General features: G+C 32.8%; 1 protein-coding gene across 1 annotated transcript in view; it reads right to left on the reverse strand.

Annotated features, from left to right (window-relative positions):
- Positions 1-4,823: 4,823 nt before the first annotated feature.
- LOC123658188 (lysine-specific histone demethylase 1A-like) overlaps positions 4,824-27,656 on the reverse strand; it is a 194,331-nt gene continuing 171,498 nt past the window's right edge. Inside the window, exon 11 of the mRNA XM_045593630.1 lies at positions 4,824-5,091. Within this exon, the coding sequence (XP_045449586.1) occupies positions 5,000-5,091 (92 nt within the window). The 3' untranslated portion in view covers positions 4,824-4,999. The remainder of the gene's footprint in view (positions 5,092-27,656) is intronic.

The raw sequence follows: 27,656 nt of genomic DNA on the forward strand, positions 1-27,656 counted from the left end.
TAACAAAGATCATCTCGATTAATAATCTTCCTCGAATAACGACAAAGTGATCATTACGTGACATTTGATTTCTCTTTGCGTTCTTTGCAATCGTTCTAAAAAGAGTTCCGTTATGTATCTAAATACTAAATACAAAAAGGACAAAACCTATCAAATATAATCATAAAAAGAACAATAATCAAAACTCGACTCTGTTGAGAAGAACTCTGTATTATTGGACTAAATTAAAATGAGATTGTAATGCATTATTCTTACACTGAAAAAGCGGCCATTGAAATTTGATATATTATACTTGGATTGTAGAATGAAGATTTAAAACAAATGAAATCAAAATCACCTATTTCTCCCTATATTTAGTCATATATACAAAAAAATCAAATTAATAAACTCTTTAACTTACCGAAAATACGATATCCCATCCTTTTTAACCGTTTTTGATAATTTGATATTATATTTTTACAATTTTTCAAACAAAACTTCGGCATTTGACGTGTGTGTGACATGAGCTGCCCGATACTATTTGATTAAAATGATTGCCCAATTTCAAAATGTGCGCTCTTTTTTGCGGACGATTTTGAGACGCTGATTGTGTATCTTGGGTTTTTTTAATATAAATTAATGTAGATAATTGGTATCCTAGAGATGGCAAAAGAAGTAGAGGACGCCAACAGACAAGATGGGAAGACGACCTAAAACTCACGGCAGGATCACTGGAGAAGGGTAGCACGGGACAGGTATCAGTGGAAAGTGTTATAGGAGGCCTATGCCAAGAGGCAAACTGAACTTCGGGACATTTTATAAAAAAAATATATGATAAAACATATATGATATGAAAAATATATGATAAAACATATATAATACAAACATATATGATATGCATTGAAGTTCAGATTGAAAGGGCTTATTATTATTATTATTAATGTAGATAATTATGTCGAAGTGATAACGAGATAGTTAAAATTATATTTCAACAAATAATAAGCAAAGTAAATTGGCATCAATTCGTGTCTTCTTCGAAAACAGTTAGGTGCGCTATTTTACGTACAGAAATTCGAAGCGAAGGCGAGGGGCGTTCCACAAACACTCTTGATATGAAATTTACTCGTTAGGTCACATCGGCGCAGCTCTCTGATGTATTTCCATACGCAATTTTGTTACGAGTTAGTGTTTATATTGTCTTTGTATTTTACTCGGTCGATGTACGACGCGGATATTAGATTCTTGTTGTTATTGTAATTGAGATAATTGTTACGAAAACGCATTAAAATTTAACGCCTAAGTTATTTTTTAAATATAATATTCTATTTTTACTGTACAAATTTTTATGTGTGCTTGGAAGAAGCTTCGAATTAAAAACATAATAGACAAAAAGAAATGTACGACAGGCGGTCTTAAAACAACGATCTCTTCGAGACAACCAGCATGGAGGAGATAATGTGAAAGAAGCGGAGAGGATGTACATAGTTAAAATTACAGAAAACAAGAAGAAAACCAAATATAAATATAAACAGATACATACACATACATATATAATATTAACTATAATATTACAAAAGTTATTGCATAAAATGATATATTTAAATACACTACAATAAAAATACATAAAAAATATACATAATATTGAAATATTATTAAGCAACAGTAGACGATACTAAAACAAATAAGCGTAGGTATATACAAACATCAATACGTGGACGACAGTAATTTCAAAGTTGTAAGTAGTGTTCCTTAATCTCCTTTTTAAAAGATTCCAGTGATGTTGCACGTCTAAAATGTAATGATAAAGTATTCAATAATCGTGCAGGATCAATACAGAAAGACTTGCTGTATAAAGCAGTTGAGTGTTAATAAATGTTTACTAGAACAAAGCGTAATGAATAGTGTTAGTTAGGTAAAGGCAGGTATTAAAGTCACTCATAATTATTGTAGGTGAATACAAAGGTGCAAACTTACTAGAATATTTTCGATAGTTATCAAATAATCAATGGTAATGTTAGGATTATAATAAACACCGAGCAGAGCTGAGTGTTGGAGTATAGGACGTCAATAAGGAGGTGTTCTGCTCCAGGACTATCCTGGTGTTGTTAGTAACAAAGTCAAAAACAAAATTATTAATCAGTAAAAGTATAATATGAGATCGCAATTAAATGGCACCACCTCCTCCAGATCGATTCAAACAGTCATTCCGAATCAAGCGCTAACCTGGTAAGCAGAATGATATCGAAGAGAGACACGGTCTCAGCCAGGAATATGAGACTAAAATAGCATGCAAGTTTTTATTTTCAAAATTGTGATCGCTATCTGTCTCGTCGGAAGACAAAATAGAACAAAAGGTGTCAGATGGATCGTCATTGTTATGAATCATATATATATATATATATATATATATATATAAGTATAAGATATATTAAATGAATATTTATAAAACCGATATATATCGACAAGTAATACAACGTAGGTAGACGAAAAAATAGTCAAGTAAATACGCATTATCAAAGATTACTCCAAAAGTTGAAATCAGGTCTCGATGAAATTTACGAGTAAATGTGACTACATGATAAACATCGGCTTTCGATTAAATTAAAAATCATCAAAATCGGTACACCCAGTTCCTAAGTTCCAGAGTCCTAAAGTTATCCGGATTTTCGAGTTTCCCTCGATTTCTCTGAGATCCCATCATCAGATCCTGGTTTCGTTATCATGGTAACAAACTAGGAATATGTCTTTTCCAACAAAAAAAGAATTATCAAAATCAGCTCATAAACGACGGAGTTATCCCCGAACATACAAAAAAAAAATATAATATATATATATATATAATATAAAAATGAGTCGCTGAATGTGTTGCTAAGCGCAAAACTCGAGAACGGTTGGACCGATTTCGCTAATTCTTTTTTTAAAATATTCCTTGAAGTACGAGGATGGTTCTTACGGAGAGAAAAATTCTAAAAAAAAAAAAATAATAAAATTAAAGAATCGACTGTTAGGCGATACGAAGTTCGCCGGGTCAGCTAGTATATATATATATATATATATATACTAGCTGACCCGGCGAACTATCCTATTTCCTAGTATCTATTTCCTAGTATCGAATTGAGTAACCTCCTCTTTTTTTGAAGTCGGTTAAAACTACTATGTAATAAAAAAACACATACTACTAATCTCAATTCAGGCACACCGTGAAGCAGCAACATCTTTCTGCGAACGTATTTCAAGTCGGTCAAATTCGCAGGTAAATAATTCTACCTGACGTTGGAGAGCATTTAAAGCTATGATGATGAAGCTTTTAAAACGGCGAAGTCCGCCTCTCTTTATGATCTCAAGACTATTGATATTTTGTATGTTATGCATAATTTAGCCAGGGTTGGTACCCGTTATATGCTAATAATTCTCAGCTAGCCTACGGGCATAGCGTTAGGCGAAAACCTAGCTGTTTCTGCAGCTGCTATTATTGTAACCTAGAATCGAGCAACGTTGGCAACGCAGTTTAAATGGGCTTTGTATATACCCTCATCTCGATGTTTTTACCAGCACATGAGGCGCTAACAGCGCTTCTAATAATAATAGTAAAAATAAAACTCATTAAAATTATTTAATTATTTTGCATACCATAACAGAGAGTGTGGAGAATTTATTTTATTATTATTTAAGCTATTTTTTTTTATAAACCATCGATCAGCACAGCAAAAACAATAAAATTGACAAATAATTCTGACGAACCACAAGTGAAGCCACGGGACACATCTTGTAATTTTTTGAAAAGATCAAACATATAATCCAACTATCGAAATCACGACAATATGTCAGGCATGTTATATGATTTTATTATAATTTTACTAAATTTTTTTTTTTTTTTGAGTTTAAAATGACTTTATTTATACAAAATATTATACATATTAATAAATTAATATTATTAATTATTATTATTTACTAAATTATATATTATTTAAATAAAGGAAAATGATATTTACGAGTTACTAATAAACAACAAATACAATTCGAGATAGTATATACATAATTTATTAACACCAGATTATCCAGAAATAACGCAACGGAACATACAATAGGATTTATTAGGCTTATACTATTCCGTCTTATAAACTTACAAGGCTTGTCAGTATAAGTCTATACCTTGTTTAACGTAACGTTATCGTAATACTTGCTCCCGTTATATCATATTTAGATGCGTGAAAGAAAATAAATCAGCGAACGATATTCAAGATTTACGATACATCGATTATTTTCGAAGAACATTTCTCTCAAGATATCTTATGTAAATTTCAATGGAAGACAAACGGTTGTATATTTTCGATACGCGTAAAGGTTTTGTTACATTGAAACGGCTTGACAACGCGTTACGCTGTCGTTGTTGCGCCCTGTAAAGTTTCTTTAGGACACGGAAAATTATTGCGATATCGTATTTGAATAGAGTCAGCGGAGACCGAACAAGTCTATCTTATTAGACTTTACGTTGACAACTTAAGCCTCTGACTTGTAATGGGGCGCGCAACAAATCACTTGTTGCGTGTCTTTTTCGCCTATCGTGAGGAGCAAATAAAACGGTTAACTTTGTTAAAAATTACCATTTGTCAAGAATACTCATATTTATGGTACCCTATCAATAATCTTATAATAATAATAAATGACAAGTAGAATAAAAATAAACATATAACACATAACGTACATTTCATGGAAATATTAAACATTTTAACTGTGTCCTTTTTTATAGAAAGTTTATCATCTATAAGTATATAAATAAAAATGAATGTTGCCAAGCGCATAACTCGAGAATGGCGCGACCAATTCGGCTATTTTTTTTTTGTATGTTTCTTCCACGTTATGTTCATTCCACAAAAGGTTTTAATACTTAAAAAAAATTAAAAATATTATTATTAAAAATACTATTAACTTTTGACAGAACGAAGTCTATCCAGGTAGCTATTTAAATAATATACCTACTTAAACTAATGATTAATCGACATAACGATATTTAAAATAATTAATATAGATATTGCAAACAGATATTTAGTTTAAAAACCTGCATACTCCCAAGATGAGTCATTTCAACTCGTATTGATGCGGATTGCATACCTGAAACAGAACACAATGATGAGTATCTCAAGATTCTCAAGTATCGGTATCATCGAGCACGAGACATTCCGTAGATAAAGAAACAAGGTTTGTCATCGATCAGTTCATCAATTTGTTTGTTGTAAATGTTGAAAACATTTAAATGTTCCGTTCGAGTCGGAACAATGGCCAGAAGTCGATAGAATCTGATAACCGGACAACTACTGACGAATGCCTGACTCGCGCAACTGGTACAGAAATTATTATCTTCATTCAATGATTCAGATTACAACTTGCAGAATAAAGTGCATATATTTAGATAGATATCTATAGGACACGTATCTAAAGATTTAAAAGAAGAGGTAGAGGAGATAGAAAGTTGGAGCGACTTCAGAATCTCGCAGTACGCTTCATTTTTGACTTGCGAAAGTTTGATCGTATCTCTCACTTCCGTGCTCAGATCAAATGGCTCCCTATTCGCCTTCGCCGTGATATGCATATCCTATCTACTCTCTTTAATATCCTACGTGATCCAAACTCTCCTTTTTATCTTCGATCCCGTTTTCACTTCCTACCCTCTCCTAATCGTTCCAGGCGCCCTGGCATTACAACAAAGCTGGATGTACCAAAGTGCAATACAAAATTCAAACTTAATTCATGTACGGTCGCGCCTCTATACTGTGGAACAAACTCCCAGAAAGTATCCAAAAAAGTCCTTCCCTTGTCTCCTTCAAACGAAAATTAAAGGAGCACTTTATTTCTCAAGTCAATTTACAATCATCTACTTAGTGAGTATGTAAGTATATAATTACCTATCTATTATGTTATGTATTTGTATGTATTTATGTGTGTATGTATGTATGTGTGTATGTATATATATATTATATATATGTATATGTATGTATGTATAAATGTAAGGTATGTATATATATATATACGTATGATATGTCTGTGTGTATGTATTTATACTTATAAGTTTGTAATACATTACAGTTATTCAACTATTTTCTCAATATTGTTATTTCTTGCACTGTGTCCCCCGCTATATGACACTCTCTCTCATGACCATTGGTTGACTGGAAGAGATCTCTTCTAGGGATAAGTCCACCTTTGCCATCAACTATATATGTAATTTTCTGTATATTCTGTTCTTAAGTCCAATAAAGTATATAATAGATCTGTCATAACGTACCATAAGATACCGAAGGCCGACAAATCTTTAAAAGCCGACGAGTCAGTGCGATTTTGTTTTAAGAATTGCAAATACATTTTCAGAGAAAAATTAACTAGTATTTACGCTTCAGCCTGTAATATCCCACTACTGGGCATAGGCCTCTTTCCCCATGTAGGAAAAGGATCAGAGCTTAATCCACCACGCTGCTCCAATGCGGGTTGGCGGATATATTCCCTACTACGAGTAACGATCGCTATCTATACTAGTATTAATTATTTATTTATATATTTATTTAACAATTTATGTACACTAGGAAAGCAAAAGGAAATAGCTCTTATAAACAATGCTGGTACAAAGGCACTACTTATCCCATGATGGAATCTCTTCCAGTAGTCCTGCTACAGGAAACTTATAAAATAATTTTTAAATGATATTTAACGAGATTATAGCTTATTTACAATGTACATATATTTTGACGCTATGTGCAAAATTAATTATTCATTTAATTTCTTACATAATTGTGTTTGCTCGCAAACGAAAAAAACCGACTTCAATTACATCGACGAGTTGTACAACGTAGATCGACGAAAAAATAGTCAAGTAACTACGCGTTATTAAAGATTACTCAAAAAGTAGTTATCAGATCTCAATAAAATGTATATGTGACCACATGACAAACATCAGCTTTCGATTAAATTAAAAATTATTGAAATCGGTACACCCAGTAAAAAGTTATTGCGGATTTTTAAGAGTTTCCCTCGATTTATCTGGGATCCCATCATCAGATACTGGTTTCCTTATCATGGTACTAAACTAGGGATATCTTCTTTCCAACAAAAAAAGAATTATCAAAATCGGTACACCCAGTAAAAAATTATTGCGGATTTTCAAAAGTTTCCCGCGATTTCTCTGGGATTCTATCATCAGATCCTGGTTTCCTTATCATGGTACTAAACTAGGGATATCTCCTTTCCAACAAAAAAAGAATTATCAAAATCGGTACATCCAGTAGAAAGTTATGCGGTATAATACAACGTAGGTCGACGAAAAAAGCGTCAAGTAAAAACGCATTATTAGATATAACTCGAAAAGTAGTTGTTAGATCTCAAATAAATTGAAATGGGCCCAATTGAGACACACACCACCTTTCGATTAAAAGAAAATTTGTCGAAATCGGTCCACACGGTCAAAAGTTCTGATGTAACATACATTAAGAAAAAAAAAATACAGTCGAATTGAGAACCTCCTCCTTTTTTGGAAGTCGGTTAAAAAACTTACTACACACTTATATAAACACACACACACACACACGCACATATATATATATATATATATATATATATATATATATATATATATATATATGTGTATTATATATATATATATATATATGTATGTGTATTATATATATATATATAATACAAAACATATATTTCGCTAAGTGGTATTAAATTATAATTATAATAGGTATTTCTAAAATACAAATTATTAGCATTATACATTTTATTATTATTTATGTAAATAATTACTTACATGATTATGATCAGTAGGTATAATATTAATTTTAACATTTCATATATAATTTAGCGCCGACTAGAAGGATTTGTGGTGAACATTGATTTACGTGTTTTATCTCGATCTTACTGGCGGTTTCAATTAGCTATCTATCTCTGATTCTGCTTACTACAGACAGAATTTTCGAATTACGTTCCATACGAGTTATATCAGAAACCTACCGGTAAACACACTTAAGAATAAACTATTTAAACAATTAGTACCTATACAGTTAAACATGCTAGAAACGCATTTACAACTTCATATTGCTTGCAAAATATAACAATTTATTTCATGACTTTTTGACTAGATAAATTATCTAACTATGGGTGCCTTACTATGCAATTAAATTAAAATTTTATATCCTTGAGTTAGGAATGATGAAATAGAGTATTAAATTACATATCTTAAGATTCTTACTCGAGTTAGTTTGATAAGAATCACATGAGCTTAAAGATCAATCAAGAAATCTATAAAATTTACTGGACACTGGTTTTTATAGGTTTTTTACTCATCGCGATAGCATCGCATTGATAGGCAGCGGTAATAATAGTAATTTATGTTAATTAAGAAAGAAATCTGTTGCAAGAAAATCGTACGGATATCACATAAAGAAAGCCCTTATCTTAATGATAAAACAAATTCAACTAGGTATAACACAAAATAAATTTTTAATTCAAGAAATAAGAATTAAAAATATTAATAATAATTTGTGACTAGCTAACAACTGCAAAAATTTACATGTTCAACTTTTATATAGAATCATTTTTGGCAATTTTTTTTTACAACACAAACAAAACAAGTAGATTATAGAACTACATTAATGCAAATACACGTCTGAAAACGAAGAGTTTAATTGTTTGTCTCTGTTGTAAAGTTAGACACTTACCGACATTTTTATACTACGCGACAACAATATACAAATTAGTCTTACGACGTTATAAAAGGACGTTAGATACCTGCTTAGTAAAAATTGCTGCTTGAGTGTATTTATACATTTGGGAAGATTTAAGAATGTTTAGACATATGTTTAAAACTTCATAGAGATCCAATCTGCGTAATAACATAAAAAATAATTACTCATATGGGACAACTGTTATCGTCAATTGTTACATTTGGTAAATAATAAAATAATTGTGTTTGCTAGCAAATGAAAAAAACCGACTTCAATTACATCAACAAGTAATACAACGTAAGTAGACGAAAAGATTTAACAAACGTACTAGTCATCACTACGATTTTCGAGGGTTTCTCTAGAATTCCATCATCAGATCCTCGCTTTCTTATCATGATACCACCCTTAGGATATCTCTTTTCCAACAAAAAAAGAATTATCAAAATCGGTGCATAAAAAACCCAGTTATCTTCGAACATACATTGAAAAAATTTTAAAAATATAAACGGTCGAATTAAGTAACCTCCTCCTCCATTTTTGAAGTCGTTAAAAAATGGCGGCTATTTAGTGAGCTTAGGACACTGTTAACCAAGCCCAACAATTGTTTGCACTGTTATAATAAATTCCACTTATTCAAGTGGGCCCGGATGGGGTTGGTGTAACTAATATGTGAATGTAAATTTTCGGGCTAATATTCGATGAGATTTGTGGCAGTTCAACTAAAAACTTGCCTAGAAGCAGTTAACATTGCATCAAACCTATCGATAGCTAAATAGCGTCGAACTTATATACTTTATTAAACATTGACTACTGTATGTATTTAATTGTAAATCAGATCTACGTATTAATATCGACCCAAGTAAGTAAGACCCTATAAAGCATAAAGAATCAAAATTTGGATCACGCCCAACATGAGAAGAGACAGACAAACATCTATTGGCCATCATCGTCTTGCTGTCTCTCCAACAAACAGGTATATGGTATATAGGTAATGATATAAGGTATATGTGGTATATACGTACCTATATGTAGTTAGTTTTGTCGACCAAGTCGCCATTATCATACAATTATAACATCGAGACAGTCGCGATGACTCGCATCACATAAAGCACTTGTTTAAAAAAACGGCAAACAATGCGTCATGCATCAGTTATACAGATTAAAATATGATGGATCATATACTTATGCTTGGATTTAGTGATAAAGTTCATATGCTTCAAATATTAACAGTTTTTGTTAAGTTGTTTTGGATTAAATGTGCTTAAGACTTGATTTGTACTCTTTTTACAATATAAAAATCCTCATTAAAAGTCCCTTTTCCCTGGTTGATGTATTAAGTCTTAACCACTGTAAAAATTATCTTTATAGATTTTTTTAAATTTTTTGTTTTCTTTAACCTACGAATACCGATATTACTGAGGTTCCGTTTGTACTCACGTTTGTCACATTTTTGGAATCGTAAAAGGCAAGCAACTAAAGTTTTCTCTGAACATGTATTACCTACTCATTCATTGGCCTTAGTCCGCCTGTTGCAGACGATTTAGAGAATCGTCCTCTCCACAGGCAGACACTCTCGCCTAAGACACTTTAGGAACACGCAATAGTTGCCTAAGCTCTGCGTCATGCTCTCGACCTCACTGGCTAGGCCCATTCGAATGACGAGTCGATACGTGTGGAGCCAGTTCGGCTGCAGAAGTCTTTTGCATTTTGTTGCTATGCCACGAATGCCTGACGGAGACCCTATTCCGGGTTTCAAATGAAGTTTTTCTTCTCCAGGACTCTAATGATTTTGAGCCAAGTTTAAAACAAAAAATAAATTAAACTTAACCTTACATTAAAATTTACCGTGAACGGCGCGAGTGACAATCACACTTGGCTGATTATTTATAATTATTATTCTATAAATATTTCAAAATAAATATTCAACACCAACAACTATTTGATACTTCTTAAATTGCTATATTCGATTAGGTTTAATATTGAAAACAATTTTTGCTAAAAAAAATTAAGTCTTTAAAATTACAATATCTGAGTCAGAGTATATTCTTTTGCAAAAGTACCTATGCCTTTTGTCACAACAAAGATTAAACCTTAGACGTAGATATTCTAATCAAAAGATAATCTTTTGGTATCCTTATAAATTGTCTTGTAAAACGTTAATAATAGTTACTTGGCACGCATACATTGAGCAAAAAATAAGTACATTTATAAAGAGACACGCTAGATCTGGCGGCGCAATAAGTAATGGGCCGGGCTCGGCTCGACCATCGATTGCGCGCGTTATCTCAATAAAGAGCAACAGACTACGTTCATTAACACTTTGACACGGCGCAATCATAAATTGTGGAACCCCGCCGCGACCCATACGCTTACCCTACTCTGCACCCCTGGTACCTGGCCCCTGGCCCGCATTCTTCTTTTTGCGATTTCCATTGTTTTTGGTAGCGGCCCCATAAACTGTAACGGACTGATCTCCGATAGGAACGCAGGTGTCACACTTCACACGTTTCCAACTTAATTAACATCGCTTTTGATGTGTGAATTTAAAGTGCGAGTAAATATTCATTAATTTGTGTGATTAAACTGCAGCTGAGCGAAATAACTCTCTAAATTACTTAGCGTTATCTTACATAGTTTTTTATCTTTAAGACCACCGTCATCCATCGTATTCATTTCGATGGACTTCTGACAAAGGACTGATAATAAAATTTTATTTGGAAATATACAAGAAAATTAAATTACAAGTAACGATAAAAGACGAAGTCATTCATCAATAACGATAATTCATTCGTGAGTAAAAGGTAAGAATCTTAAATAAATGTGTTTAATTCGAAGCGACGAAATCAACAGCAGTAACTGTCCGAAGCTATCGCCAAGTACATAAAATATCGTATCCAAAGTTACAAACATGGGAAGTCATTAAACCAACCGGCATGGTACTTAGGAAACTCCTATAGCCGTCTGGCCAAGCATAAAGATCAATATCTCAGTGGCCCGCTGCCAAATCTTTTTAATATCGTCCCAGACGCAACTGAAGAGTGGTTACGAGCGATAACAACAAAACTATTACGTGAGCAGTTCGTTCGCGAATTGGTCAGGCGCTGACGCTATCTGTAGGTCGCTAGTTAAATCTTATTGTCAGGCACAATAGGGAATAATAGCCCGAGCAGAATTCTCTTGAAGCACTTTTTAGCTGATAAACTCTATGCTATCCGTATCAGAGCTTCGAAAGATCTTTTGTGTGGACGGCCAACTTTTAATGGGTACTGCTTCGATTCGATTTCAAAGTATCTAAGAACTATTCATAGTTGCTGAAAACTAAGTAAACTAAGTAGGCGACATGAAATATGTGCCTACTTTACACTTTGTCGTTAAGTAACTTTCCTAAAATATACACTGTTTAATTATCGGGGTAATTTATTTAGGGCTAAAAAAATATTGCATTAAAATAAACATGACGTTGGTTCGCTAAGCCGAATGCTTCGATAAGAAGCGTGAATTAAGGCGTTATGTTTCACACCGTATCGCTCCCGAGATCCGATGCAAGATGCGAGCCACGAAACGAACACCAATTATCATAAAGTAAACAATGATGTAAAAAATCAACAAAAATAAGCTTTAATGACCATATAGTCCTTGGGATGAATACCAAAGAACCAAGGGAGGAAACGGCAGTAAAGTTGATTTTATTGGGGGCTATTCAGGTTCGTAGTAGAATCCTGGTGTGGCATCAGATGCATAGCAATATAATATAGGTATAAATTACACTAATCAACAAATTTACATATTCCTTAGAAGAGTTAATATAAATCGTGTATAGAATATATCCTTCCATTCGTTGATATTAGGTTGAAAGGATTTTAAATTAAAATTAAAAACATATAGCAAAAATGCCATGTTGTAATTGTGACATAATAAAGTTTAGTTATATCTAATAAGATTCATAAATTAAAATCTAATAAGATTCATAAGCAAGACGCGAGCGGTGTGATATTCAACACTATATAAATGTTGGTCCGACCAACTGTTGTTTCCGTTAAAACATTAGTATTCTGCGCAAAAAATATCCACGTGTCTGAAAAAAGTTGAAGACAAAAAATTTCTGAGAATTTTTATAACGCGTAAGTTTAGACGATGAGTAAATAAGTACTTACTTCGCATGAGTTTATAATGTATAAATATTGAATTATTTTATTACTTATATCAACAATTAAAGAATATAGCCTTCCCCTCTCTTTCCGTGGGTGTCGTAAGAGGCGACTAAGGGATAACACACTTCCACTACTAGCTCGGGACTTAAAAAACCAAACCATGGCGGGAAAACCATCCAACTACTGGCTTTGAAACACACAGGCCAAAGACGGGCAGCAGCGTCTTCCATGCGACAAAGCCAGCCCTGCGGTAACCAACCCGCCTGTGACCCAGCGTGGTGACTATGAGCAAATCACATGAGTTCACGCTATTTTTGGCGCAAACTTGTGGAGGCCTATGTCCAGCAGTGGACTGCGGTAGGCTGAAGTGATGTTATGTCAACAATAAAATATTTACTTACAATGAGCACATTTAACATTAAACTTAGAAAATATATTCATCATCATCATCATCATCATCATTAAAATAAGTTAAATAAAATAATTTAAAAGAAAATATATTAAATGATAAATAAATAAAAAGATTTTACGATAAAAATTATGTACAAGGTTTGATCATATTTTATAATTTACAAACATGTAAAAATGAACATCAACGCATATTAATCATGAAGCATTATTAAGATTTGTAAATGGTAGTATCACTTTCATCTATAGTAAATAACTACTTTTATGCTATGACCCACAGCGTGATGTCACATACAGCCTGCTACTTTTATATTTAAACAGGCTTTTTAAAGCAAAATTTATGAATTCGGACAAAGCATTCCTAATATCAGAACAATTTAGTTTGTAGGTGGCAAGAAATAATATCTATACAAATAAATAAATTGGAGTGTCTGTTTGTAATATTAAAATAACCGCTTTTTACTAAACGCATATGCAAAAAACATGTTTTACAATTTTTGCCTGTCTATCTATCTGTCTGTTTGTTCCGGCTAATCTCTAAAACGGCTAGAATGATTCTTGACGGGACTTTCACTGGCAGATAGCTATTGTAGTAAGGAGTAACTTAGGCTACTTTTATTTTGGATATTTGTTTATTTCATAACTCTGCGAAAGGAATAATACTTACTACTTTTTTGTTAAATTAGGTACTATCTATTTAAGTCATATACCTTATTATTTCTCATTTACTTATAATGAATAAATATTTATGTAACAGTAGGTACATTTTTTACACGATTTTAAATGAGATCGTTGGCTAGCAAATATTTTTCTTAAATATGTATTTAATTAGTTTATTATCATTAGTTCATTCACATAGTGTTATACCAATTTTTAATAACATTAGTATTCGGGAAGAATGCATTTAATCGATATTAACATAAGCACATCATTCCCATTAACTTTCCTATTCCAAACACTTACCATTTCGTAAGTAAACAAAATACTCTTAAGCGCTCTTTTACTCGTGTTGAACGTAATTCGAAAGAAATTTAAAAACAATATTATCCTAAGTAATATATTCAAAACGCACTTTACGCTATGGCATCGCATAGAAATGGGTGATGATGACTTCGAATAGCTACCGTGTAGTTTGGCATTCGTAATAATATCACGGATAAGATATTGGGCGGTAACAAGTGTCTTGAGATGAAACTTGAATATTAAAATCGAATGAAAAAAAAATGTTTTATTGTGATAGTTTCTCATCGTAATACATTACTCTGATGTTCAACTCCGTAGCAGCTGCATGTATGTATATCTGATTTCTAAGACCTAAAGTGAAAAGAAGACATTAGAGACCGTTATACCATTAAAAAAATCTTATAAACAAAATATACATTTATAAAAAGGTTGTTTTATTTTTCAATATAATAGGATCAATTATCTTTGAAAAAAACACATATTCAAAAACACATTTCTAAATAAAAATATTTCTATACAAATAGAGTATAACTTATCGCTTGATGATAAGCTTAAAATATGTCTGGATATAATCTAAATTTACGACCAGGACTAAAAAACAACAAGATAAAACTGTTAAAAACTTTCGAAGGCAGGAAGCTGACAAAAAATACAAACATATCCGTTCGAAATAAAGACGTAACACAATATTGAAAAAAGGCAACTAAACAATTTGTCTTTACTAAGAGACTCCGAATAAAAGCGAGGAATATTTAACTGTGACTTCTATAGAAGCGACGTCATGTTATTAAACAAACAATTCGCCCATTTGACGCTTCTTCGGACAGGAGACCAAATAATTGATTCTTTCCGGGGCGTGGTGCGCCGACAGTGTCCATTGTGGAAACTGGGGACGTCTGTTGACAAATAATATTCGTATTCCAAAAGGCTCCCTGGGAAATTCTTTCTCATTTCCGTTGCTAAACGAAACTCGGTACGCCAACAATGGTCGCGACGTAGCTACAAATTAAAAAGAAATTGAATGTCGTAAAGGTATGACAATATGTCAACAGTATTTTGTCCGGTTACATTGACGGTAAATAATTTTTAATTCAATTCTAGACACACTGCTACAAAAAAATTATGTAGTCTGAAAACATTCCATTTCAATTTTATTTATTTTTTAACTTCACAAAAGACTTGTGAGTCGTTAAACTGATGGACAAATTTGGATGAATAAATTCGACCGTTTATCGAATAAACGTTAAGGAATAGCATTACAAGGGAATTATAAAACCGTGCGGACCTTCTTAACTAATAGTATTCTACGGACTGCCGAACGTTTTGTTATCCCATCATTATAAAATATTTAGCGATACATCTAATTTTCCAAATAACACAGGGTTATTTTAATAGAACGACCGTAATAACTAGGCATTCGGGCGCACTACGCCCCAATGTTTGAGGTAATGACCGGTTTCGAGAGCCCCACACGAGATTAATACATCTGAGAGACTCAAATAATAACAAAAGCAACGACAAAAAACTAAAACGTCTGATAAATGTTCGATCCTACCTGGTCCTAATGCAGTTAAGAACAGTTCGGAGGAAGGACGATCGAACTGGAGTAAAGATAACATCGAACCCAAATATAATAAATCTTAGAGATAAAATGCAACAAAACAAACACGCCCGACTAATTGTTTTTCAAAACCTATCATTAGAACAAACTTTGCTAGCGCTGCATCTAATGTGTATGCTGAAGTTAAACAAAGTTGTTAATTGAGAAAACTAATTAACTATGAAAACGTCGACTGTGCAGCTAATCCAAGCAGCAGTTATGTAGGCTCCGTAAATTAATTACGTTTAATGACTACGAATAATACTACGTTTACGTTTGTTACGTCGGCATTCAAGACTAATTGCACAGCGTCTATCTATTATCTTCAAGAAAGACACCCAAGATCTTTATTGCTGTCTTATGCAAGTATTGTTGTGGATACTTTCAAAAGAAACCCTTTTTACTGAACAGGCGACAAAATATAAAGACCGTGGTTACCGAAACAGACCAACAAAACAATAAATAGCTACCTACCCATTTGTAACAAGAAAAGTAAAATTATTTCTTTGTTATTACAGCGAAAGGGTTTGCTAAGTCGTATAAAAGCAAAAACAGTCGGCATCACTTTCATTTTTGTATAAAAAAAAGGATTAAAACTTAAGACGACTTATTTGTCTCGAAACATCCCTATTCTTCCGAGTTTATAACAAAACCCTTGTTTTTTTCATTAATTTAAACTAGATGAGAATTTTACTTACATCAAAGGTTATACCGCTCGAAATTTTTTAGTTGTAAAATTGTTAAAATGATTACGTAAATAGAATTAATAAAAAAATAATGATTTAATAATATTATTTCAGTACATAATATAACAAATATTACTATATAATGATAACATTATCCATTTTTTTTATAAATTTTAAATGTTTTCAGCGCCTAACTTCAATCTTAAGTGAGATCGAACACAGCAGAAAACCTCCTACTCTAAATCTGAAGCATCTCGACTGGGGTAGTTACCTCGATTTTACAGAAGATCACAGCTAAATAATACTGTTTTCAAGCAGTGTTGAGTTCCTGTAGTGAGTACGGTCACCAGAGCTACTGTGCGGGGATGGGGGTAGGATTGGCAAAGCACTTGCGATGCTCATGGTGGTGCAGGCGTCTATGAGCTACGGTAATCGCTTACCATCAGGTGTGCTGTACGCTTTTTTGCCAACTTAGTCGTCTGAAAAAAAATCTACGATTATCTAATGTAGACAAAGTATGACTGGAGTACTCGTTTATTTCTACGCAATACAAAATGTCTTCAACCAATAAGTAGGTATGTTGCGCATTAATCGTCCATACTGGAGGCACACTGTCCATTGCGTACTTTAGTCTTTAAGACAATACAAAGCTTATTCAAACAAAGACCCTTTGTAAATTACCAAATTTTGTTGTACCTTAAACAAAAGACATTCGCACGTGCGAAGCTGGTTGCTGATTTATGGAAGCAAAAGACCCAACAATAAACTTACTTTTAATTTCTCAGTTTTAGTAATAACGAGGAAGAGGTTTGACCTTTAGTTTAACCTTAATGAAAATCAAAACATTAAATAAGTACTATCTTAATCTATCTTATCTAAGAACATTATAATAAATGAGACAAAGGTTACTTTATAAAACGAATATTGGCGATCTTCTGTTCCTCTTGTATTTTCCCTATATCATAGGAAAATAACTCAAATAAAATCGAGACTTAAAAATACGTATAGGTAAATAATATAATAAAAATAATATTATTTTGTAAAATTTCATTTCAACATATTTGTGTTACCCTAAGTAGGCCCTTAGCTAGGAAAGCTCGTTTATCGATTTTTTATGTGACTTCGATTGCATCCGGTTGATCGAGATTTAAAATTTTAGCAGTAAAAACAACCGCTCTGGTGTAGTGATGCAAGTAGTCACCTAGGGCACGCGCATTTGTGGTTTCGATTCAGACTCGGGTGGGTATTTGTATTCCTTACTATTTATTTCCGGTTATTTATTTCCAGTTTGGATATCTGTCCTTGTGGGTCTCTCCACTGAGCCTCGGAGAGCACGTTAAGCCGTCGGTCCCGGTTTTATTATGAATATCTAATAGCGATTGTTACTCATAGTAGTAAACATATCCGCTAACCCGCAGTAGAGCAGCGTGGTGGATTAAGCTCCGATCGTTATTTTATATGGAGAAAGGCCTATGCCCAACAGTGGGATGTTACAATCTAAATGCGAAAGAAAACGATTAATCTAAAAACTTAAAAACCAACTTATTATAAATATAATAAAAGTTCATCGAGAAATAGACATTATATTATAGACACATAAAGACAAATCCTATTTTATAAAAACTAAAACAACTAAAAAAGTTGTAAGTAAATTAAGATAGACGACACATTAAGACCCGACTTGAACAAAAAGCGCCACACGTGACAACAGCAATACGACACTAATGTCTTTGCTAAGTTCTGGGACAACTACTTTTTTGAAAGTGTGAGGATAGGTTGGACGAAATTTTTATTTAATGAGAACACAGAAGAAATATTTCCAAATGTAGAGCTAGTGACTAAATAAATAATTAAGGTTACTTGTATTGTTTTTATTCCTTTTAATTTCCGAACCTGTGAATAAAAAAAAACTGTTCTGTATCTATGTACCAAAATTTCAATCAATTCAGTAGTATTATTTTAAAGCAAACATTGTAAACTTTGGTATTGCTTTTGTTTTAAGAAAAAAACGAACACGGTCTAATTAAAACAAAAAGTAACAAAAAAAAAAGAGTTAATGTTACTTTACTGTCAATCATTGTTTAAATTTTTTTATTATTAGTATTTCGGCAACAATCACTAAAATAAAACACTTCTAAAGCTTTCAAATAAAAATAAAAACGATCCCCATTATCCTTACGTAACATTTAAACAAAATTAAGAGAACAAACAAAAGCGGCAGAAAGGGAAACGACCGATGTCTATTTGAAAGACAATAGAAAAATGATACTTTTCTGTTAAACAAATTCTCAATTGCATCTTTGTCTTAGGCAAACATTTCAAAAATATCTGTGTACTCTTAATTTGCTTTTATCGAATATGATGTGCTTGATGTTGTGAGTAATATATACCTAAAACGATATTTTTAAACTAATATTTAGTCAACAATGAGTGATGAGATACTTGAGTCAGCAATTCATATCAAATCGTTCGACCGCAAGACATATCTTATGGAGCTAAAATGTCACACAATCACCAAAATATTCAGGCTTCGTCTTAAACGCAGTGCTATTTTAATGGTGCCATTAAAAAGTGATAGTTACAAATTGTCTATTATTTATCAGGGCCGGTTTCCTCGTTACAAACGCCGAAACAATTTCGTGAACAGGAAATGTCTACAAATAATTTTATCCTATAGTTAATTTGTCATAAATCAATCATCTTCACTTGTTTGTTACATAAACAGAGAGTAAATTTGTTTATATGTAAAATACACTTTCAAAGTGTACTGACCGACTTTGTAAGCTTATGTACGTATAAAAGTAGACTCTGAACTAGTTGTTGCTTCAAATATGTATACGGTCTACGTATATGTATGTATGGTAATAAATGTTATTTAAGCATCTGATATTAACAGTTAAAATTAGAAATAAATATATTTAATAAAAATAGAGGTGTATAAGGTGTCGATGCAAATATTACTATTCAATTCTGTGTACATCGCTTAATGCAAAAAATCGAAATTCTTCGAAAATTAAGTTATAAATATTGAAGCTACCTTGACAAGCGTGAGTAATAAAAACAATTCGTGTTGATGACGTAATCCAGTTTACATTCAAAGTGTGAGGTCCGGGGGAGCGATTCATTACGATTTGTTACCAAAACAGTGTGACGTTAAACAACCGCCTGCGATCCGTCATTAATTATTACGAGAGCCACTTGAAATCGCCCCCCACGTATAAGGAGAAAAAAACGGGCGCCACGAGAGTGCAGAGCGTGAACGTTTTGGTGGCAAGTTTTGCATTGCCCAACGTACGTCCTAACAAAACAATGTCAGAATATAGAACGGCCTTTGTCGGCTGCGACTATTAGAACGAATTGCCGTACGTGCTCGGGGATGATTCTCTTTTACTCCTCTTTATTACCTTTAGTTGCGAACATTCCTTTATTTATTTTACACATCAAGCCCGCACTGACTACCGTCGGAATTCTAAATTGCTCCTTCATTGAATATACGCAAGCGATAACCGTGACAGCTCCTTTGAAATATTCATCGAAATGCCGTAATTTTAAGATATAAAGTTAAATAATAATGGTCACATTAAACTTGGAGGAAAATTGATATTATTGAAACCAGAAATCATTTAAATTTATACCACTATATGTAGAAACTAACGATGGATAGTAAAATTTATTATCTTATACAATTATAAGTGCTGCTATGCCAACAATTTCGTTAGTACGGATGTTGATTTTACGTTTTAAGACTCACTTCAGCCTGTAATATCCCACTACTGGGCATAGGCCTCTTTCCCCATGTAGGAGAAGGATCAAAGCTTAATCCACCACGCTGCTCCAATGCGGGTTGGCGGATATATTCCCTACTATGAGTAACGATCGCTAGCAGGTGTACATGATAACAACCGTGACCGACGGCTTAACATACTCTCCGAGGCACGATGGAGAGACCCATTAGGACTGCACAAACACCCAGACCACGGCAAACACCTGTATGGCAATACAAATGTTTGTCATGTGCGGGGGTCGAACCCGCAACCACCAGCGCAACAGGTACAATCCATGGGCTGTGACCGCTGCGCCAACGCGACGTCGAATTTCGCAAAATGAATTTTTGCTCCCATGCTAACAAGATAAGAAATATACCTATAAAAGAGCGTCGAACTTCTAAAAGAAACATTTTCGTAATTTTCTCGTAATATATCATACGTTAAAATATAAAACGAGAACTTTTATCACCTATAATATTTAACTTCTTCAAGCAATATTTTTATGACGCCTATAGAATTGTACTGTCGCACTAATCATGATTAAAATCTCTATAATGTTTAAAGCATTACATATTTACGTAACATAATTATCTAATTATGGACAGTTACGCAACAAGAAGATATTCCGTGACAAGAGACAATTTTTTTACGCGATAACTGTTGTCTATTGTAAACTGAAGGAATGAGACATATTGTATCTAAGACAATGAGACAAACAAATGCACACAGCATGCATTTCTTTGTGTTTAAAATATTTAGAGCAATGGTATTTTGAGAATCTTAATTTTGAAAATGTCATTGTTTCTTCAACATTTTTAAATAGATTAGAAAAAATGTTCACTAAAAACCATAGATCTAAATTTACCGCTAAACATCAACTACAAAAAAAAAAAAAAACAATACTTATTGCATTGTTGCATGAATTATGACATCACTATTAGTTTTTTGTTTGCCACACCAGAAGTATATACATTTTAAATCACCTTGTAGCATATGCAACGTTATTTGAGACCGTCAGCCCCACAATAATAATAGCTCTCGATGCGCTTAATCATCATTATAAAAGGATCGACAACAAAGCCCCGCGAAAATGGATATATAAGCATTAAAACCAAAATTAGATTCGCATTAATGAAACGCGGAGCCAAACTAATGCAATAGCAATAGAAAAGGCATATAAAAGATAAAATACGGAAAAATAGTTCGCTGGCTTTACGACAATTATGGAAAATGATGGCTATCAAAGTCGAGAATGGTGTGAAATAAAACCGGTCACGTATTCGCCGCCTCGCAGGACGCTCAAAGTTTTGAAACGATGCACCTGTTATTAAAGCATCACACGCTTTTGTTCCTATACAATAGACCCCAAATTGCAACTTCACTTTCTCACATTGGATAACGGTCAGGGCAACGGGTATGTTTTTTGAGTAAATTAATAATTAATATGCCATATCTGACCTTCGTCTCAATCATTTTATTAAAACCTAAAACTTCCCTGGTATAATAATTCGAAACTTGAATTCAAATTATCTTTAAATAATTAATTTTTAAAACGTTTTTCTCTAAAACTACACATAAATTATCTAAATTATGTATTCCTGATATGCTTTAAAGTCATTTTGCATTCAATTATAAAAATAACAGCGCATTAAATAACCAATAGCGCTCAACATATCAAGTTGTTAAATTGTATTAGAATAATTAATGACAGTCGGTTTATAGAGTTCATAAAACCACAGCTGGGTATGTCGCATTAAACTAAAGTGGTTTCTTTACAATTCAATACTAAGATAATTAAATTCCAAGTGCATAATAAATAACAATGAAACATCTAGTAAATTGTATAAATTAATAGACTTTACTACAATTTACAATGGAATCTCTTTTTTATCCCGTTTTTGAATAATACATAGTCAGATTTATCCTTCATGTATCGAATCACTTATAACAAATTTATTACAGTTGACTCTGGGGTTTTGCAGGAATACAAGACTTAAATATGAAATGTATAGTATGCTAAACAATCGTGAAACCGTCATCCAATTGATGTTAATTTACCGCCGCCGATCTGGATACTGTGGAGTGGTCACTAAAATGCATCAGATATGCCATAGCAGTTCTTCAGCTTGATATTGACCATCATAAAAGAGAAGGCGACTGTAACGAAAAAACATTTATTACCCGTTACATTGTATAGTTTCCATTAAACGGCAAAAATAATGTGTAACATGCCTCATCTACGAGGTTCCGGAAAAAATGTAAATGGCGTCTCCCGGATTGTTCTATGTTCTGCGTTTTATAAATTATACATTTTATGGGCACAACAATCGCTGATCTGTAATTATAATGAAGACGACGAGTCACGTTCGATGGACAGTGCTACGTTTAGTTGAAGAATAAATAGTAAGTTCGTGATAAAGATCGTTGCACACCTAAATTGTTTTCAAACCTAGTATTGACAATCAATACACAATGTGCATTCGTAGAATTGCGTATTTGAATAGTAATTTATTATTTATAAACATATAAATTTTTATACATGATAAATTACTATTCAAATACGAAATTTATTTATTTACAAACAGTTACGTAATATATAATTCAGATGAAGATTGCAAAAAAATTACACAAAGAAGCTATTGTTCTCGTCTTTATTCACTCTCGCTCACTTACATTGTTTTCAAAGAAACCATTGTAATTTACTGAAATTAGTTAAATATTAGGACTATAAATTATTAGCTGTACAAGGCCATTCTAGTTAGGTGCGGTTTATTTTACAGTTCTAGGTGTTACTATCTGGTACTGGATCAGTCAACTACGTATAATTGTCACTGATACTTTGGTAGAAGAAAACGTAAACATTATAGATTAAATTGACAATAGTTTTGCGAAACAGTACGAGACCGTTGTACACTTAACAAGTCCCAATACAGTTCTCAGTAACTGTGACTAAATTATTGTTTCAAAACACCAGGACGTAATTTTCATTTACCGCAAAACGAATCACAAATTATTTTCCAACACTGAAGATGAAAAAAAATATTCAATTGTTGGAGTTTTAGAAAAAGAGCCACTTTAAAAATCGAATCTATTGATAACTACTGTTGCGAGTTTTTCGACAGTGATTACGAAATTGTAATCAACAAATAAAAGTAGCGAGTATATTTTTTTCGTAATACTACATTTAGAGATAATTTGACGATCGCTCGCTCCAATTTCATAACATTGTGGTTTTTGTTGCTTAAAAATGTTCGGTCGTTACATGACCTAACCCAATGGGCGCGGTTATTGTGTTGTGCCCGAGTATGCGCCGGAGCACAAAAACCGTGTCGAATCGTCCACAATACGATCTACGGCGATCTCGCTGCGAACATTAAAGATCTCCCAAAGAGAATATTTTCTGTTTATATAATTTAAACCGTTATTATAAATAACTCTTAAATACTTAATACAATTAAAACTTGATTTTCTGTTTAAGATTTTTCAATATAACAAAATAACTTGATAATTTACTATGTCTATAACTATTTCTGATAAATGTATTATAACACTAGCTGCTGCCCGCGACGTCGTCTGCGTGAACGCTATACAGCACCAAAAATACCTACGATTATACCTTTTAAAATAACATTTATTTACCCGTTTCTTCTTTACATTTCATATCTACAGAAAAATCTCATAGATGGCGCTGCTTTAAAATTGTCTTGTCTACTTATATTCATTTAATTATGTTTATCGGCTTAATTACTTATATTGCGTGATTTTATAGTGTCAAGCTAGCTTATTTTATAATCGTCGTTAGATTACACGTTGTTACAGAATACGTTGAGGAAATAAAAGTTTACTGCTCGTTCCCGGTAGGTGATAGCATGATAATATGTAGCCTATATGTTGACCCGATCTCTTAATAATATTCGTGCCAAATTTGAAGTAAATCCATGCGGTACTTTTTGAGTTTATCCCAGACATACATACAGACAAACAGACAAACAGACAAAAATTCTGAAAACTATATTTATGGCTTCGGTATCGATTGTAGATCACACACCAAGTATTCTTTTAAAAAAATATTCAATGTACAGTTTTGACTTTACGTACCATTTTATACCATTACCTACCATTTTATTATTATATGTATAGATAATTTCATAATATCTATTAACAGTTGTTTATGGAGTACAATAAACTAAGTAACTCATTATAATTCCATTAAAAGTTTCGATGACAATCACATTAAATGTATAATTATTTGAAATTTGATCTGAAGGGAACTATTTACATAACTGTGACCACGCACCTTTCCTTAATAAATAGAAAAGGCGTAAAATATAGTACATTTGAATTTTTCATCACCGAATAAACTGTAAACTTCTTCAGAGACAGACATCGAAGTTTATATCGGATATAAATATACATTAAACTCCCACCTACTGACGATCGGATCGAATAATCAAAAGAGCGTTTAGTCGATTGAAACTTCTTTTATTTGGGTTCATAATCACAATTTCACGCGTACTTGTTGGGAGAGCAAACATGTTAAACTGTTAGTCACGGTGGCTGTTTTTTGTGTACGTTCGAAGTTCACACGTGCATTTAAAAGCCCGCACGAGGAGATCGTACACGTTACTAATTAAAACATCAAAACAATCTACGTCTCGTTGAGTAAAGATATCCAAGCAAATGACTCCAGTTGTCCCTATAACAACGGGAGCGTAGCGTTATCTGGAATGCGTGTGATACGACCACGCAGTGCTGAATAAACGCCCCGTAAAGTCGTAAACCCGAGCCACGGTAACTCTAAAGGACGCCTATAAATTCTTTATTTTATGATCGCGAGCATATATTTAATTCTGAGGGCGTCCGGGCTGTTTCCTTTTTGTCATAATATAAACAAAAATTTATTGAAAATTTTAAAAGCTGAGCCGTCGATATCGACCAATAAATAAACATAATAATGTTCAAAGCACTAATGAGCTGCCATAACCTGCAATCTTATGAAGAAACTATAAGCCGGTAAACACATTAATCATTTAAGCAGTTAATAGAAATATTATTAAAAACCCGCCTCTGATACTTTGTGAGGAACAATTATGTTTTCCTGTAAAAGCAACATATTTTATACAAAAAAAAAAATATATTTTTTGAATATATAATTTTTGATACAGAAATTTTTATCTATCTCGGTATAGTAATAATTCGTGGCAAGTAAGTAGTTTAGGTCAATTACAGTTAAAAAAAAACATTTCAATCACAAACGCAAATCAAGTCAAAGGCAAAAGCTAAATAGTTAATTATTGTAGTGCAAACTGTTGGTCTAAGGGAAAATTACTTGGAATACGACCGTAACGTCAATTACAAAGAATAGGAAGTAAAATGTTTGTGCTTATATTGTGTACATTGTGCGCGGGAGCTTTATGACCGACATTGTTATAAAGGGGCTTCGGCGGTCTTGATAGTAGATATTCGTCATGTAATGAATGTTTTTTTTTTTGTAGCTTGCATACGTCTATATTCACAATCGTTTCGAATAAAAATACTCATTAGTTGTCTATACATGAAAGTACGAATAAGAGGGCATTTGAGGGCAAAATTTTTCATGTACGTACTTGATCATATTTTTAATTCTTTACATTGTAGCAGATACAGACATTACATTGCAAAAATTAAGTCAAATACATACTTAGAGTTATTGTACATACACATATACTATTCAATACACATACATATATAGGTACTATTTAATATTGCCTTAATATGAGTACACCAATATTCAGAAAGGCATTACTTATGCCTACTAGACCGTCTTAATTTCTAAGATAAGCTTAAGCCAAGCGACGACCGAATGATCTCACACAAAAGCAACCTATACGTTACAGATATACGTACTGAGCAGAAACACAAACATTTAAGAAATCATCAGTCAGTAATACTCGATAAGAAAAAACATGTCCGACAATGATTGCCGTAGATCGTACAATGGTGGGCTTTATAAAAGCAAACATTGACCGCATCGGGTTTCGAGAATGAGCCTCAGATGCTCTATGAAAACACTTTTTTGCCTTAAATGACACCACGATGTAACTGGAATTCGATCTTTCAATACTACGATGAAAAATTTACCGATTTGTAAGAAACTTGCAGGACTTTTGATGTAAATATTTTTATACCACACTAACGCTACTATGACTCATACTTTATCGCAAGTGATTCTCTTATTTTATAAAATACAATGTAGTACGTAATACAATTTTGTATAAAATAAATTATTAAAAAAAAAAACAACTCGATATAAAGTTAAAAAATTCATTTAGGTATTTTCTCTGACTAAGCGTTCCGTTTACTGTATGGTTACGGCAGTAAAGAATATAGCCACCCCCTCTTTTCCCATGGGTGTCGCAAGAGGCGACTAAGGGATAACACAGTTCCACTACCATAAAAAGCCGACTGGTGGCGGAATAATCATCCAACTGCTGGCTTTGAAATACGCAGGCCGAAGACGGGCAGCAGTGTCTTCGGTGCGACAAAGCTAGCTCTGCGGTCTACAGCCCGCCTGCCCAGCGTGGTGACAAGGGGCGAAACACATGAGTTCACGCCATTTTTGGCGCGAACTCGGGGAGGCCTATGTCCAGCAGTGGACTGCGACAGGCTGAAATGATGATGATGATAAGGATCAGCTGTTAACCTTTTTATATTTTTAATACACGAGAAAAATACTAATAAGAGTAGTAAAACAAAAGTGACAAAATAGAAGCAATAGTTTAGTAGACACAAGATTATAAAAAGAAGTATAACTAAACTTAAAAAAATTAGTTAAATTTTTTTTAAACGCGTTCTATCACGAACCGATTTAAAATGATGTATCTAAGGATAAGGATAGGATAAGGATAATAAAATGATGTATCTATGTGTGTGATAGTGTGTAAATAAGGATGTATAAATGTAGTAGATATATACTGTATCCTGTAATATATTCCGCCAATGAACTCACACTAAACAACAATTCTGTTACTAAAAAATTTAAATCTAACGTTACAGACACAAGTTCATATAAAATTAAATATTGCATGTTCATGATTCATTGCTATAATACTAAATTTATATGACTTATAATTATTTATTTTTCAACTGACTTCCAAGTTTACAAAGTTTATGACAAAATATTAATTTATATATGTGTCGAACCAAAAACTTTTATTTTATTCAATATCATTTTTTTTTTCTTGAAGGATAATATAATCCCTGTTAGTTCAGGTGCCAAGATTTAGAGAATCAACATTTACAAAAGGTATATTTCGGATCATATTTCTATAGAAATATGATTTACATTCTGCAACATCAAGTTTGTTTAGGATTTACAAAATTGCAAGTCGAATTCTAAATTTTTGAAA

Source organism: Melitaea cinxia, chromosome 12 (assembly GCF_905220565.1).
Source record: "Melitaea cinxia chromosome 12, ilMelCinx1.1, whole genome shotgun sequence".
In the NCBI taxonomy this organism is placed as follows: domain Eukaryota; kingdom Metazoa; phylum Arthropoda; class Insecta; order Lepidoptera; family Nymphalidae; genus Melitaea; species Melitaea cinxia.